The sequence below is a fragment of the Pan troglodytes genome, chromosome 11 (assembly GCF_028858775.2).
Source record: "Pan troglodytes isolate AG18354 chromosome 11, NHGRI_mPanTro3-v2.0_pri, whole genome shotgun sequence".
NCBI classification, from domain to species: domain Eukaryota; kingdom Metazoa; phylum Chordata; class Mammalia; order Primates; family Hominidae; genus Pan; species Pan troglodytes.
The window spans coordinates 112675506-112690747 of NC_072409.2; the positions used below are offsets into that span (position 1 = coordinate 112675506).

The window sequence follows — 15242 nt, forward strand, 5'->3', positions numbered from 1 at the left end:
GTATAAGAATGATGCTCTTGTAATAAGGAGACTTCTATTTAAAACAATGAAATTACATGTGTGTCAATATTATAATACACTTAAGAGCTTGAAAGTGCTAAAAAGTTCCTTTCAGGATATCCATATGTCACTTTTCACTGCTTCATTCTCCTCTAATTAAATTTCCTTTTCTTTATGCATTTAAGATAATTTTTCTATTGCAGTATAACTGGTTTCCTGTTTCATTTAATTGGTAGTATTACAATGGCATAATTCTCTAATTTTTTGCGTAAATGGTGGTTTTTGAGATCTACATTATGGGCTAAATAGCTTTCGGTGGGCTGACCTGATAACTTACCTATTGCATATAGTTGTGTTTCTGTATTTAAAAGGCATTCTGATTTTGAAGTTCCTGACTACTTTTCATTTTGGATATTTTTTTTTCTAATTTAAGAACATCTCTAAGTGTCCTTAGCTTTTTCAATTATAGACTTGAAATATCTACATTCGTTTCACAAGGGAATATTTACAATGTGCTCTATTGTTAGTATATTTTCACTTTAGAGAGTAGTAAAATGAAGTATAATATAAAGTAGTTTGAAAAGCCAGAATAATGTGCTGTGGTTTTATTTCTCTAAGTTAGGTTTTAGATTATCATCTTTTCTTGGCAAAAACTAGCTGCCAAGTAAATAGTGAGTTTGAATTTATGGTAAGAAATGAAATTAAATTCCTTCATGGATACTAGTAAGTTTCTCCTTCCAATTATCAACGTGCAAACAAACAAAAAAAACCTATCCTGCTAATTTCAGCTTTATTTGTAATACTAAAATGTTGGAACAAACAAATGTCTAACTAGGTGGGATTTGTTATGTAAATAATAGTATATGATGCAATAAAACAAATTCATTCAGTGGACAATCAAGATAGGTCTAATTTGCCTACATGGAAAGATGGTTATTAAATATTTCTAAGTGAAACTAAGCAGAATATCTGATAGAAAATATAATATGATCCTCTTTTATTTTAAACATTTAAGTATGTATAAGCATATAATAATATAAAATGTATGTGTAGATATGTGTGTTTTATAATACAAATATATATTTAAAATATAAAGGTATGCATAAATAATATAGTGTATATATATGATGATATATGCATAAATTATTTCTATATGCATGTGAAAAGTTTGAAAGGTACATACATCAATATGCTGTAATTTCTTACTGTTGCCATTTTAAGTATTCTTAATGTTTTGTTCCTTTTTTGCTTATTTGTATTCACAGTTTTTTCTATAATTATATTTTAGTATACTTAAAATATTTAAAAGTGGTATTCAGAAGGTAACATCTGAATGGATTTATGATTACTTAGATAAGAGGAAAAAAGACAGTGAATAGTATCATCAGCTGAGATATAGAAGAAACAGTAGGTTTCCCTGGGAAAATAAAATAAGTTGAGTTTGGGGCATTTTGCATTTGAAGTGCCTTCAGGTTGAAATGTCCCTTGAATAGGTAAAGTCTGTAGGATCAGGAGAGATACTGGAACTAGAAGATGGAGATAATGGATTTATTCAGTTGAAGTTGTTGATTTGAATGAACTTGTTTTTTGAGAGCATATAGAAAAAGAAGCTATAGACACTCTTTTGAGAAAAATACATATATATTCACAAGGTTTTATTAGGAGCCTCACAGACACTTCTCCAAAGAAATCTATCTTGACAAAATTATCTGGACACAATGAACCCAGCTTAAAATTTTTCATTAAATTTCATTTCTTTAATTTTATGCTTGGGGAAACTGAGGCCCACATAAATTAATTGCTTGAGGTTAGTTTTGTTTATTCAGGACCTAACACCTATGTCTTCTCATTCCCAGTCAAATATTACGTTACCAAAGGATTATGTTTTGCCTTGAGTGAATAGGTTTTTTTAAATCTTAAAATACAACATGGCACTGGAAACATCACAGTACTTATGGCAACCACTGAAAAGTAGCCTTAAAAGTTCCTATTTTCATTGCTGTTACCAAACATTTCCCAACCAGAACCAGAAGGAAAATTGCAATAATCACATTTTTTGGCAGGAAGCATGTCTACATTTTCTCAAGAGTTTTTGTTGTTGTTGTTATTGTTGTTTTCATTTCTCTGAATTAATTTGCATTCATAGCCTTGCCTTGATAGCCCTTGAGATTTCTGTTCCCAATCCATATAACTCACAGCAGCATATGCTTCTACCTAGTATCATTCAGTGTTTGTTTCTGTTTTAATCTTGAGGGGACCTCTTTTGGCCAATTTTATCTATTTATCTGTCTGACTTACCCTAAATCTTCTCAAATAAATTGGTTTTAAAGTTTTATCTGATGGGGAACAAAAAGACAACTTCTGAAAGCAGTATGAAAGCTGAATAGGATGAAAGACCCTGCCTACTGTAGGTTCAGACTTCTATTTTTTGAAGTAATCATGTATTTTAGTCTTTTACACAGACTAGTTAATGTAGAAAAACCAAATGATACTTACACGTGTCATCACTTTTCTGTGTACCAGAGTGAGCAACGAGAAATACTCATCCCTTAAAACTGATAAAGATTGTGTTACCCTAACAATTGACAAGTAGTTTTTTATTTTCTGGATTCATTTAACTGTGTGAAGCTTTTAGTATAATTTTCTGTTCTTGCATCTAGTGTGTGTGCTGGCATTCAATGAAAGGATGCTGAATTGAACTTTTCCTTTTTCTGTGTTACTGTCTCAGGAGCAGGCTTCCTGGGTGTGCCAGTGTGATGACAACATGGTTCAGAGACTAGAAACAGACTTCAAGATGACTCTTCAGCAGCAGAGCACCCTGGAGCAGTGGGCTGCGTGGCTTGACAATGTGATGATGCAAGCACTGAAACCCTATGAAGGAAGACCCAGTTTTCCTAAAGCCGCCAGGCAGTTTCTGCTAAAATGGTCTTTCTACAGGTATCATCTAGGTTTTTCCTAGGCTTTCTTCTTCATATTCTGCAAATATGTGTGTGTATGTGTGTGTATATGCTTCTGTGACAAAAGAAAAGAAAGGAATAAAGACTTTAGTTTGTGGAAACTCCCTGTTACAACTACCTTCAACCCAACTCAGTGATTACAACACCATGGAAATGTACCAGGAAACTTAGAGAAATAAACTTTCTGCTAGGAAAATAAATCTCTTGCTCAAAGCCCTACATGTCCTCAGATGGGAACGTCTGAGATTCCAGTCTAGATAATGTGTTCAGCAGTAATCAGAAAAGGGCAACTGTCCTCCCTCTTGCAACATACATTATTTAGGCTTCTTTCTTGAGGCCTAACACTAGTCTCCTTTTTGTTCTCTGTTTAGTGATGTTCAGAATGTGGTCCCTAAACCAGTAGCACCACTATCAATTGGAAACATGTTAGAAATGCAAATTCTTAGCACCTCCTCCAAATCTACCTGTATCAGAACCTGTAGAGGTAAGGCCCAGCAATTTATGTTTTAAAAAGTACTTAAGTTGATTCTGATGCATACCCAGAACCATCTATTTAACTTCTTAATTTTATCAATTATAACTGTTTTCAAACCTGGCTGCACATCAGAATTAATGTAAAAAAAAAAAAAGAAACAAATCCTAGGTGCCTCCCAAGACCTACTAAATCAAAATCTTGGTGGTCAAGAGATAGTGATTAGTGGCTGGGCACGGTGGCTTACGCCTGTAATCCCAGCACTTTGGGAGGCTGAGGCGGGCGGATCACGAGGTCAGGAGATCGAGACCATCCTCGCTAACACGGTGAAACCCCGTCTCTACTAAAAATACAAAAACAAAATTAGCGGGGCATGGTTGGGGTTGCCTGTAGTCCCAGCTACTCTGGAAACTAAGGCAGGAGAATGGCGTGAACCCAGAAGGCAGAGCTTGCAGTGAGCCGAGATCATGCCACTGCACTCCAGCCTAGGCGACAGAGCAAGACTCCGTCTCAGAAAAAAAAAAGAGAGAGATAATGATTAGGAATGAGGATAATCAGGATTTTTTTCACAAAGCTCTCCTGGTGATTCTAATGATCATCAGTAATCTCGTAGACAGTAACATAGCTTATTAATAATATAAATCACTTTTTGACTAAAATAGTATAGATAGAAACGTGTATTTTTGTAGACATAGAAGCACCCAGAAGAAAAGGGCTTTCTGATTACATGACATGTATCAAATGATGGGATGAGCTGTTGACCGTGACTCGGCCACAAAGATTAAAAACAGCATTTATGACCTTCGTAGGTCAGTGTCTCTACCATATATGTAGGATGGAATTGGCAGAGGGAATTCTTTCATAAGTTGGGTAAATTGTATTTTTGACTCTGGCATTTGTTCTTATGGTGAGAGTTCATTTTTTAGCTTCTTTAGATAAAGCTGGCCCCACTGATTTGGCCCTAAGATTAATATCTGCTGTAAAGTATAGGCAGTCTCTACTGTAGATTCTGTGCAGCCATGCACATATCAGAAAGTGGTGGCCACAGGACATACACCTGACTGTAGCTGTGGCTACACTATGGTCATCCTCTGGACATCAGTGGTGAGTCCAAAGCTAGTTGTGAGGAGGGAAAGACTACGAATAAGTAACAGAATGTAGGAACTAATAGTACTTGTGAACTCAGTAGACCCAGACTATAGGATTTCCATATTGTTCTGACCACCTTTGGTTATAATGATGGAATCAGAGGTCTTTTAATTATGATGGTAGTTCCTTTGGTTTTATTATAAGTGACTTTTTTCTTTCTCAACTGATTTGGTCCATATTCTTATTTCTTAAACTGAAGTAGACGTATAGATCGACATTATATGTTTCATAAGAGTTAAATTATCCTTACATCCTGAAAATAGCTGTCTCGTGTCTAGCCCAGGGTCAAATGCAATGAAAGAAAGCCAACCAGTTTTTTGCTGTTGTTTTGTTTTTGTTTTTGCAGTGGTACAATTCCACAGTCCTGCCTCTCATATATTTAACACCTTTATCCCACATAATTCAAGAAGCACATTATTAAGGTGTTGTCTGGCCCTGTGACCCACTAGTATGCATCAGTGAAGCCAGTGCTAGGTTTGGATCTGGGTGTTTATGAGAAACGTGTTGATGAGAAATTAAGTTTTCCCTTGATACAGCAGGAGGATTTGAAATGCGTTATCACAGTGTTCTCAAGGTAGATGCAGCAACAGTTGTAGTAATGGTAGAATTAGAAAATTTAATTTGGGAATATTTTTTAAGATTTCAGCCAGGCACGATGGCTCACGCCTGTAATCCCAGCTACTCGGGAGGCTGAGGTAGGAGAATGCTGTGAACCCGGGAGGTGGAGCTTGCAGTGAGCAGAGATCACGCCACTGCCCTCCAGCCTGGGCGACAGAGCAAGACTCCATCTTAAAAAAAAAAAAGATTTCAGATATTTTCCCAGTTGCCCAAGAGTTTCTTTTTATTCATCAAGTTTTTTCCCAGATAACAACGTAAGTGGTATATGTGCTCCATGAATAATTGATGAAACAGCAGTACACTGACTGGCTGTTCCAAAACTTACATGACCAAAGGCAGAGTCCATCCTCTACATCCAAAAAACCAAGGTGCTTTTTTTCTTCCTACTGCTTTCTTATGTTATTAGTGTCAGACTTGTCCTTACGTCTACCTGTGGTTGGTTTTTTTTTTTTTCCTATATTTAGTTGATGTCATTTTAGAAATACATCCCTGGAGCCTTCATCTCCACAGAGATCTGTTGCAGGTATCTTGAAGGGAGAGAAAATTACTTACTTGTATTTCTTGTTCTCTGCAGATATACAAACCCAGTAGATCATCACTTGCCTGCCCTCTGTCCTCCCTGAGTTGAGGATAATTGGCTTGTTATTATTAGATAGTATTATAGTTATTATTTTCGTTTCAAAAAGACTTGAAGGCCTACAGTTCAGGGCCCCAGAAGGAAAGGCACATTCGGACAGATGCATACCTCCTGCTGGTAGGCAAAGTCAATAGCTTACAAACTTAAGCCTTTAATATCTGAACTGTTTTTTACTGAGACATAAGAACATATTGAGTAATGAAAATTACATTCACAAACTATCAGAGAAGCAGAATTAGAATATTTTTAAATGTTTTTGGCATTACAGATGCCAAAAATTTGTAAATTTGTAAATGCCATTATAAATTTGGCAGTCACATACACAGGCCCTTCATGTTCTGAAATCAGATGCTTAATCTAATTTCTAAAATTTTTTGTATATATTTACACGCATGGAAATATAGAAATGAACTTGCCGAGAATCATAATAGCAGTTGATATAGCGCTACAAAGAGGTTCTGCTCTGAATGGGGGCTCTCTCCTTGCCTAACCTGGCTGTCAGTGACTAATTGTGGTTCCCTGGGAGGCAGAAAAAAAAATCACTGCCTTTCTTGGGCAGAATTGGAGAAGTTATATGGGCCATTTCTCAGCTTGTGTGTTTTGGATAACAGAAGAGAGCATTCTTCAGGGCCACCCTGAAGGTCATTCAGATATCCCATTTTTAAAGAGTGGAATGTATAGCTTTGATATTTGGCTTGAAAGTAGGCACAGGGTGCCTAGTTTGCCTACAACTGCACAATATATGAATCTTCCAAAAAGCAATACTCTTTTTTGAATCAACTGTAAGCACTTTTCAAAGAGTGAGTTCACATAAGGATCACAGCTGTGATGTTCTCACCTGAAGGGTGTGATATATCTTCAAACACTCAGAAGAGGCAGGTTGGCTATCGCATGTTAGGGCATATATTTCAATTTCCACGCCATAAGTTATAAAGATAAATACACAAAGATATTTCTTGTCCATTATAAAATAATTAACGTGTACAACTCTGATCTTAAAAAGAGTTGAATTCATGGTAACTTAGCAACAATTCAGTGGAGTCAATTTTACAACATTTCTTACGGAAGTCTGAATCGGACAATAGGATTCCAATTAAACTGTTAATTGTGTCATTTAATACTTGGCATGTAAAGCGGAGGCCTGACACAGAGAGAATAAAGTAGACATAGCATTAATGATACAATTCAACTGATTCTTTTCTAAACATATGACAATAATTTCATGACATATATGTCAGTATTTTTAAAATAACTAGGCATTATAATTGAGGATCAATAAATTTTTTTTTTAAACTTCCAACAGAATTTAGTATTACGTGTGCATTTTATGCTGAAATAAGGTGATTGCCTAACCATCCAAAAGTTTCCAAAACACTCAGAATGAAATCCAAAGGCCTTATCATTGCCTACTAGACCCTACACAGTCCAGCCACTAGAGTCATCCAGACCCTATCAGGTATTCTTCTCTTTGCTCACTGCCTTCCTACCACATTAGCCTCCTGGCTACTCTTTGAAAACAGCAAGCAGTTCTGTCTCAAGCTCTTTCATTTGCTCTCCTTTCTGCCAGGAAGACTCTTCACCTGTGTTCGTTTCCTCACTTCAATCCAGTTTCTGCTCAGATATCACCTCCTCAGAAAGAATTTTCTAGATACCCCAACTTAAAATGCCTGCCCTCATCACTCGCCAATCTGTGGCCCTGATTTATAGGATCTCTTACTCCCTAACTTTATATTTTTTATCTACTTGTGTATTTACTAACTGTCTCACCTAACAGAATGTGAACTTTTTGAAACCAAATTTTGTCTGTCTTGTCTGAGCCAAGACCCTGCCGCAGAGTAGGAACACAATAAATATCTGCTGAATAAATGTGAATTTTATTGGAAAAAGTTGAATTTGCATTTCTAAAATGATATCAGAAACTACTTGTTATGAACATTCTCCTTAGTTGTTCACATGATTTCAGGGTTATTATATTTTAACAGAAGGCTGAGGTGGGCGGATCACCTGAGGTCGGGAGTTCGACACCAGTCTGACCAACATGGAGAAACCCCGTCTCTACTAAAAATACAAAATTAGCCAGGCGTGGTGGCGCATGTTTGTAATCCCAGCTACTCGGGAGGCTGAGGCAGGAGAATCGTTTGAACCCGGGAGGCAGAGGTTGCGGCGAGCTGAGATTAAGCCATTGCACTCCAGCCTGGGCAACAAGAGCGAGACTCCATCTCAAAAACAAAAAAAAGAGAAAGAGAAATACAAAGGCCTAAAATTTGAACTTAGAAATATATAAAGAAAGACTCATTCTGTATCTGTGATATTTATTCCTGAAAAGATTTATTAACATTCACCTGACTCAGTATTGTTTTTCTGTATTATTATATAATGAATGACATCTTTTAAAATAAATATTTTTATTATGCAGTTAATATATGCTCACATTAGAAAATGTGGTAAATACAGGCCAGGCATGGTGGCTTGCACCTGTAATCCCAGCTATTTGGGGGAGGCTGAGGCAGGAGGATCAGTTGAGTCCAGGAGTTTGAGACCAGCCTGGGCAACATAGTGAGACCCCATCTCTAACAAAATAAAATAATTAGCTGAGCATGGTAGCAAGTGCCTATGGGAGGTGAGGAGCGTAAGATCACTGGAACCCAGGAGTTCAATGCTGCAGTGAACTATAATGGCATCACCGCACCCCAGCCTGGACAATACAGCAAGACCCCTGTCTCTAAAAAAAAAATTAATTAATTTTTAAAAAAGATAATCTAGGAAATACAAAAACTTCTACCCAGAAATTACCACTGGTTAAATGTTTCTTTTTGGGTTAAATAAAATTGGGATCCAGTTGTTTACCATAGACTATTTAACTATATTTTTCTCTTAACATTTTTTATTTGCAATTATATCTTAAGCATTTCTTGCCAATAAATATCTTCAGAAACATAATGTTTAATGTCCTCATACTATTTCATTATGTTTATGCCTCATACATTATTTAAACATTCCCTTATTCTTGAACATTAAGATGGGTTTTGGTGTTTTCATAGAGTTTTTAAAAATGCTGTTATGATTATCTTCATATACGATTGTACATATATCTTTGGATAAGTTCAAGTAAAAGGATATAAACATTTAAAGTAACTAATACTAGTTTAATGAAGTGTGTGATCTCAATGCTAATAAAGTATTAGATAGTCCAATTCACTTGGGGGTAGGAATTTTTTGATGTATGGAGTGTTTTTATGTAAATGAGCTCATGTATCTTGCTTCAACTTAACGATTATATTATAAACATCTTTCTATGTTACTACTTATGTCTACTTCATTTTTTTAATGATTGCATAAAATTTTATATCTAGATGAGCCATAACTTGTTTAATCAGCATCCTACTAGATTATCTTTTTAATGATATTTACTTTCTTTTCCTAGTTTCTCATTAGTACAAATATTGTGCTGCAGTTGTGACTAACTTTGGTCAATTGTGTAAATTTCTAGAATTAGATTGCTGGGTCAAAGGTTTTGACATTTTAAATTTTGACAAATACTGCCAAATTTCCCTCTACAAAAGTTTTATGAATTTATATTCATAGAGACATTAAAGGAGAGTTTTTCCAAACCAGCTATAACATTGGGTCTTTTAACCTCTCACAGCTTTATAGATTATATAGGGTATCTTACTTTAATTTTCATTTCTTTAATTCCAAATAAAATTAGTCATGTTTTTGTATGTTTGTTAGGCATTTGTCTTATACTTTAAATTTTTAAAATTTGAAAATTTTAAATACTTGCTATCTTCAGCAAGATAAATGCAATTAGGAGCAAATATTCTGTTCATGCTTTACTTTAAAAATCATTTATTTCAAGTCTTTGTTAGTATGGGTAAAAACGTTATATAACATTTTCTTTTCATTTTTGTGTTGTTTTTGCTTTTTTAGTAAGTGATTCACTGCTTTAAATTTTTTTTTACCATAGGAATAGAAATATTTATTTTCATATAACTCTTATATTGTAATCTTATAAATTATTTTTACAAATTGGTGATATGTCACTGAATTTTAGGAAAGATGTGGATAGAGTTATATATAGAACTTTGTCATATATGTTGGCATGCAAATGAAAGTATTCATTTATTTTTAATAATTATTTATAGAGCTGTAAACTTAAGGAATTCATTAAAGTAGTCAACTCTAAGATATCATTCACTAGACCTACTATTTATGATAATGAATATATTATTAACACTAATGTAGGTAACAGTATAGTTACATTGGTAGTTTTCTTAAGATTTCACATACATTATGTCATTTGACTCTTAGGCTAAACTTTGAACCTTACAAAAAATTATATGATCACAATTGAAATCACATAGTGGTAACCCGGGTCTGTGTAACTTCAAACCCATGCTTATTCTTATTATTATTATTTTAGTAAATAGATCCACAGAATTGAGAGGTCCTCTGCCATCATCATATAATAATTGCTATTCTTGCCACCATAAATAAATGAGAATGAGAAAGTCAGCTTCTCCTATTCTGTGTATTATAATCACAATCACTTATATTTGAATAGCGTTCTAGTCATTCATAAGTTGATTTCATATCCTTTAACTTATTTTATCCTTGAAATAAGCATGTAAGTTAGATAAGACTAAAGGTAATGTTTTGTTTTCATGCAAGAGGAAAAACATCTCGGGGAAATGATGTTTTTGAGATCAACAGTCAATGAAGAGACAGAATCAGAATTCAAGGCTTCTGTGTTTCAGATGGACAATGATGATCTGTCACTTGCCAAGTTGAATGCATACAATTTGATGTATTAGTAGCCTCTATTTAAACAAGGTTGAAAAATGAAACAGAAAACAAAAGTACAGTCTTTTGTTTTTCCATTTGCCTGATGTCTTATAATTCTTTACTGTAAAACGAGGCATAGGTGAGTTTTTACCTCTTTCTCCTGAGGATACAATGGTTGTTTTAGTGTTCATATGCCAAAAATCTTTAGAAAAAGGTCAGTAAATGAAAGTGATAAGAAACACACACATACACACACTCACACACACACATCACTCTGATTCTAAATTATGACTATTTTAAGATTTGAAGTGCATGAACAAGCTTAATGATTGGCATGTTGAAGCCAAGATTTTATTTTGGACTCATTTCCATTTTAAATATAATAGAGTTTATTATAAGTATTTTATAAATATTGCTTATATTTTCATATTATATACTTTAAATGTTTGCATTTTCAAAAATAACGCATTTCTTGATTGATTTTATTGTGCTTATTTCTAATGTAAATGTGCCTTAATTTAAGTGGAAATCATTAAGAAACTGGAAACACTTAATACGTTTGCCTTCCAAGAAAACTTGCTGGAATCCCTGTACGTACTTGCCTATATTCTGTATTGCCACATCTGGGAACATTGCTTATTATATTTTGTAAGCTTTGTCTGGCAGAAATACATATTTTTTCTAAGGCCTACCCCAGAGATCATTATCACTGAGAGGGGACAGACTGCCAACCTTCATGAATAAGATTTTTACTCAAGTTGCTTTTTCTTAGGGTAGTAATGAGTGGTCAATCTTTCAGGCATTTTTTTGTACAATTCTGATTTATTTGTGAGTTTGGTAGAAGCAGCAGACTTGCCTATGATAGTAGAATGACTTTTTCCATTAAGACTATCTATCTTGAATAAGGATCAAGTCTCCGTGAGGATTACCTCTTTATCATTCTATTTAAATGAGTTGCAACTGCGTTCAATAATGAAATGCTTTCATGGCAGGTTTTATACTATACCAACCATATAGACTCCCAGCTTGACTTTTTTTTAAGAGGAAAAATAGGTAGAATGCTAATTCTTGTCACTAATATTAGCTGCATATTTGTCTTTTCTCTTGGAACAGCTCAATGGTTATTCGGGACTTAACCTTACGCAGTGCTGCTAGCTTTGGCTCCTTCCACCTGATCCGTCTACTCTACGACGAATATATGTTTTACTTAGTAGAACATCGTGTTGCTCAGGCAACAGGAGAGACTCCCATAGCAGTCATGGGCGAGGTAAGAGAGGCTGAAAGAGCTGTGACCCACTGTGTCATTAAAAATAAGCCAGAATTACACTTCAGTCTAAATACATTATTGATTAAAACGATGGTTCCTAACCAAGGCAGCCTCAGAGCCAGGAGGGACTGTGGAGTTATTGCAAGAGTTCCTTAAATTCCTCTGTTCTTATGTGCTTAATCAAAAGATTCTAAAATTGTGGATTATATCATGTGAAAGTTCATGGAATGTCTCTCTATATTATACAGGTACCTATGTAAAAGAAAAACTTGAGAACCACTGGAATATGAAAAATATTTTGAGTGGGAAAAAGATTGGTGCTCCTGATAAAGCAAAGGGCTAGGAATACAATGGAAAAGATTAAATATGTATTTTGTAGACTCTTTCCCGGTCTCCAAGAACAAAGTAAATGATTCTATTTTAGAAGGATAAAAATGGTAATGATGATAACTAACATTTTTTGGACACTTACTATGTGCGAGGCACAGTTCTATGTTTTTTACATGTAATAAAGCACTTAATGCAAGTCTTTGAGATACGTTCTACTTTATTCTGTTTTACAATAAGCATCCGAGGTTTATGCAGAAAGCTAAGGCACAGAAAGGTTAAATGATTACTCAGCTAAAAAATGGTAGAGATTTTTTTTCAAACACAGTCTGATTTTCAAACCCATGCTTCTAACCACTAATGATGTAAGGGGGAAAATTCTCTTCTTCAGAATTTCTGAATAGTAATCAAAATGGCTTATCAAAAACCTTAAACTCTGAATATAAACAAGGGCTGGTTAATATAATGAGGAATAGATGCAAATGCTCAAATGGTTCAGCACTGGCTTATTTTGTTATATTGAATGCAGGAGGCGGGGGTAGTTTATACCTTGTTGAATTATACCAGACTATTAAATGTGACAAATTACCCAAGGCGATAAAAAAGACATGTTCACTTTTAAGCTATGTGTATGTGCTTATATAAATAAAAAAGAGTGAAAACAGATATTATTCAATGCTTTTCCTAGTTTAATATAATAAGGTATAAATAAAAATACATTAAAATACTTCAAGGACCTCCCTAATATCCTAGTATAAATAAAATGCATGTCAAACTTGCCTAGAAGGTCAGTTGAAATATTCATCTTTTCCACTTCTTTAAAACCCCTTGCTGTATATCCATCTAAATGTCTTTGTATGATGTTCCCTGTTGATGATAAAGCTTAAATGATGCCAAATATATGTGTGAGATTAAGCAGGAATCACTGTGGCTTTTCATTGTAAGCAGGACCTCATGTGACCAAAACAATCTGGACTTTTCTTATATTTGACTTCCCCTCATTGCCTCTTTCTTTACTTGTTTTATAGATGCCTTGTTGGAAAATGCCCAGGTAGCACGTGGACTCAGTACTCTAAAATTTCTTAACTCAGGGTTCAAGACTTCAGAAATGGACCTTGCGTTTTAGTATACTTAACACATTTGCCACTACCTCATATGCTCAAGGACTTCTTTAACAAGATAAATAGGATAATGATGGCGGGGATTCTCATTAACACCATGTGGCTAATCTTGATGCGTGGCCTTTGCTTTCCTTGCATCTCTAGGGAACTAAGGCAGTGGACGTGAGCCAGTCACACAGTGTGAAGGCTTAGCAGCCTCCTGGTATGCTTGCACAGGCGGCACCAGAATTAAAATGGGCTACATAATCTATAGTGCCAACTCCATTCTAATAGTTATTCTTTTTTTTTTTTTTACTACATGTAAACGATCTAAATGAATGTGACAGATTTTACATGAGGCAAAGATATATACATAAAATCTAAATTTAAAAAATGGTCAAAGATCTAATCATACTTCTTGATTTCTTTGCTTACTCAGTTTATAGGAAAGCCCTTTGACCTGCCTATGCTCATCCATTATTTACCCCAAAAGGCAAATTCAGACTAATTTTATAGGTTTGATCTCCCCATACAACACTGATGCCTCATACACCTGTTTGCTCTCATAGATCTATTGGCCATGGTCATACTATCATATCTAAAATTTCTTGATTTGGGGAAAAGGAGAAGGAAATTCAAAAAATAAAAAGTTTGTTTTCTCATGTTCTCCTCACATTATCCTAAGCCTACCTTCTCTTGGTCCCTTGGGTGACTTCCTTTTCCAATCACCAAATCCAGACGTGCCTGTGTACATAGTGGGAGTAACACATCAGGCCAAAATCCATTGAAATCCATACAAATCACCATAACTCCCAGTCACAGCAAATGGTTTGGAATAATGAGTAATAATAGCAACCACAAAGACAATAACAATTGTCACTATTTATTGAGAGCATATTATATACTTAATGAAGATAATAGTCTTGCTGTATCTACTAATGGCTCTTTCTCAGTAAATGGTGCCACGATCCTCCCAGTTGATTATACCAGACACGTGAACATTCTTTTTTTACGTCCTTCTATCTTGACTCCCATCTGCAACCAATTACCAAGTTCTGTTTCTCAAATCCCTCAGAGTGCAGTCAGTATCGTCTTGTGAAAATGCAAAGCTGACTGTGTCATCCCCCACTTGAAACCCTTCAGTGGCTTTCCCTTGTGCTACTAACATGAGCTCTTGTATGATCTGGCCCTGCCCCTCTGATCAACGTCAGCCTCCCACTTCCTACTCTTTCTGTTGCAATCACAGTGGCCTTTTCTCTGTTCTCATTCACTAAGGTTTTCTCATCCTTGGACTACTGCATAAATGGTTCTTTCTACCTGGAAGCCTCTGCCCACCTCCCCATGCCCATTCTAACTCCTACTTCATGTTGTAAAAATCAGTTTCTCAGGGAGACTCAGCTACTCCAGAATACCTTAAATAGTTCAAGTCTTTCTGATATGTACTTTTACTTCTCATTCTAGAAGCTCCACAATACTAATTGCACAGTTCTCTGTTTGATTTGTATAGTCACAGATGTAATACCTGGAAACAATAAAGGACTTTGAGTCAGAAGTGAATTCTACTTCTAGCTCTGTCATAGCCATTAGTATAATCTTGGGCAAATCATGTTGACGTGTGTTGAACTCTAGACTTCTGATCTCCGAAATTGATTTATCATTTATTAACAAGTTTTTATTGTGCAGATACTCTATGCCAAAGCTATCATGATTGGAATATAATGATGAAAAAAATGGATTTTTACCCAGCCTTCGAGGAGCTTAGATTTCAAGTGGGGGATACATATTTACATAGTCACATAACTATAGCTACAAACTTTGTTAAGTGCTTTGAAGGAAAATTAAAGGGATATAAGAATGCTTAAAGCTTGAGGCCCTAAATCTAGCCTGGGAGGACCAGGGAAGTCTTTCCCAAGGAAGTGATGTTTGAGGT

General features: G+C 35.2%; 1 protein-coding gene across 50 annotated transcripts in view; it reads left to right on the forward strand.

Annotated features, from left to right (window-relative positions):
• Nucleotides 1-15242, forward strand: part of RFX3 (regulatory factor X3) — a 308560-nt gene that overhangs the window by 266926 nt on the left and 26392 nt on the right. For 39 of the 50 annotated variants that reach the window (XM_016960369.4, XM_063787175.1, XM_054657796.2 and 36 more), the window contains 2 exon segments: nucleotides 2729-2937; nucleotides 11732-11885. In XM_016960369.4, the coding sequence (XP_016815858.1) occupies nucleotides 2729-2937; nucleotides 11732-11885 (363 nt within the window). 50 annotated transcript variants of the gene reach the window in all.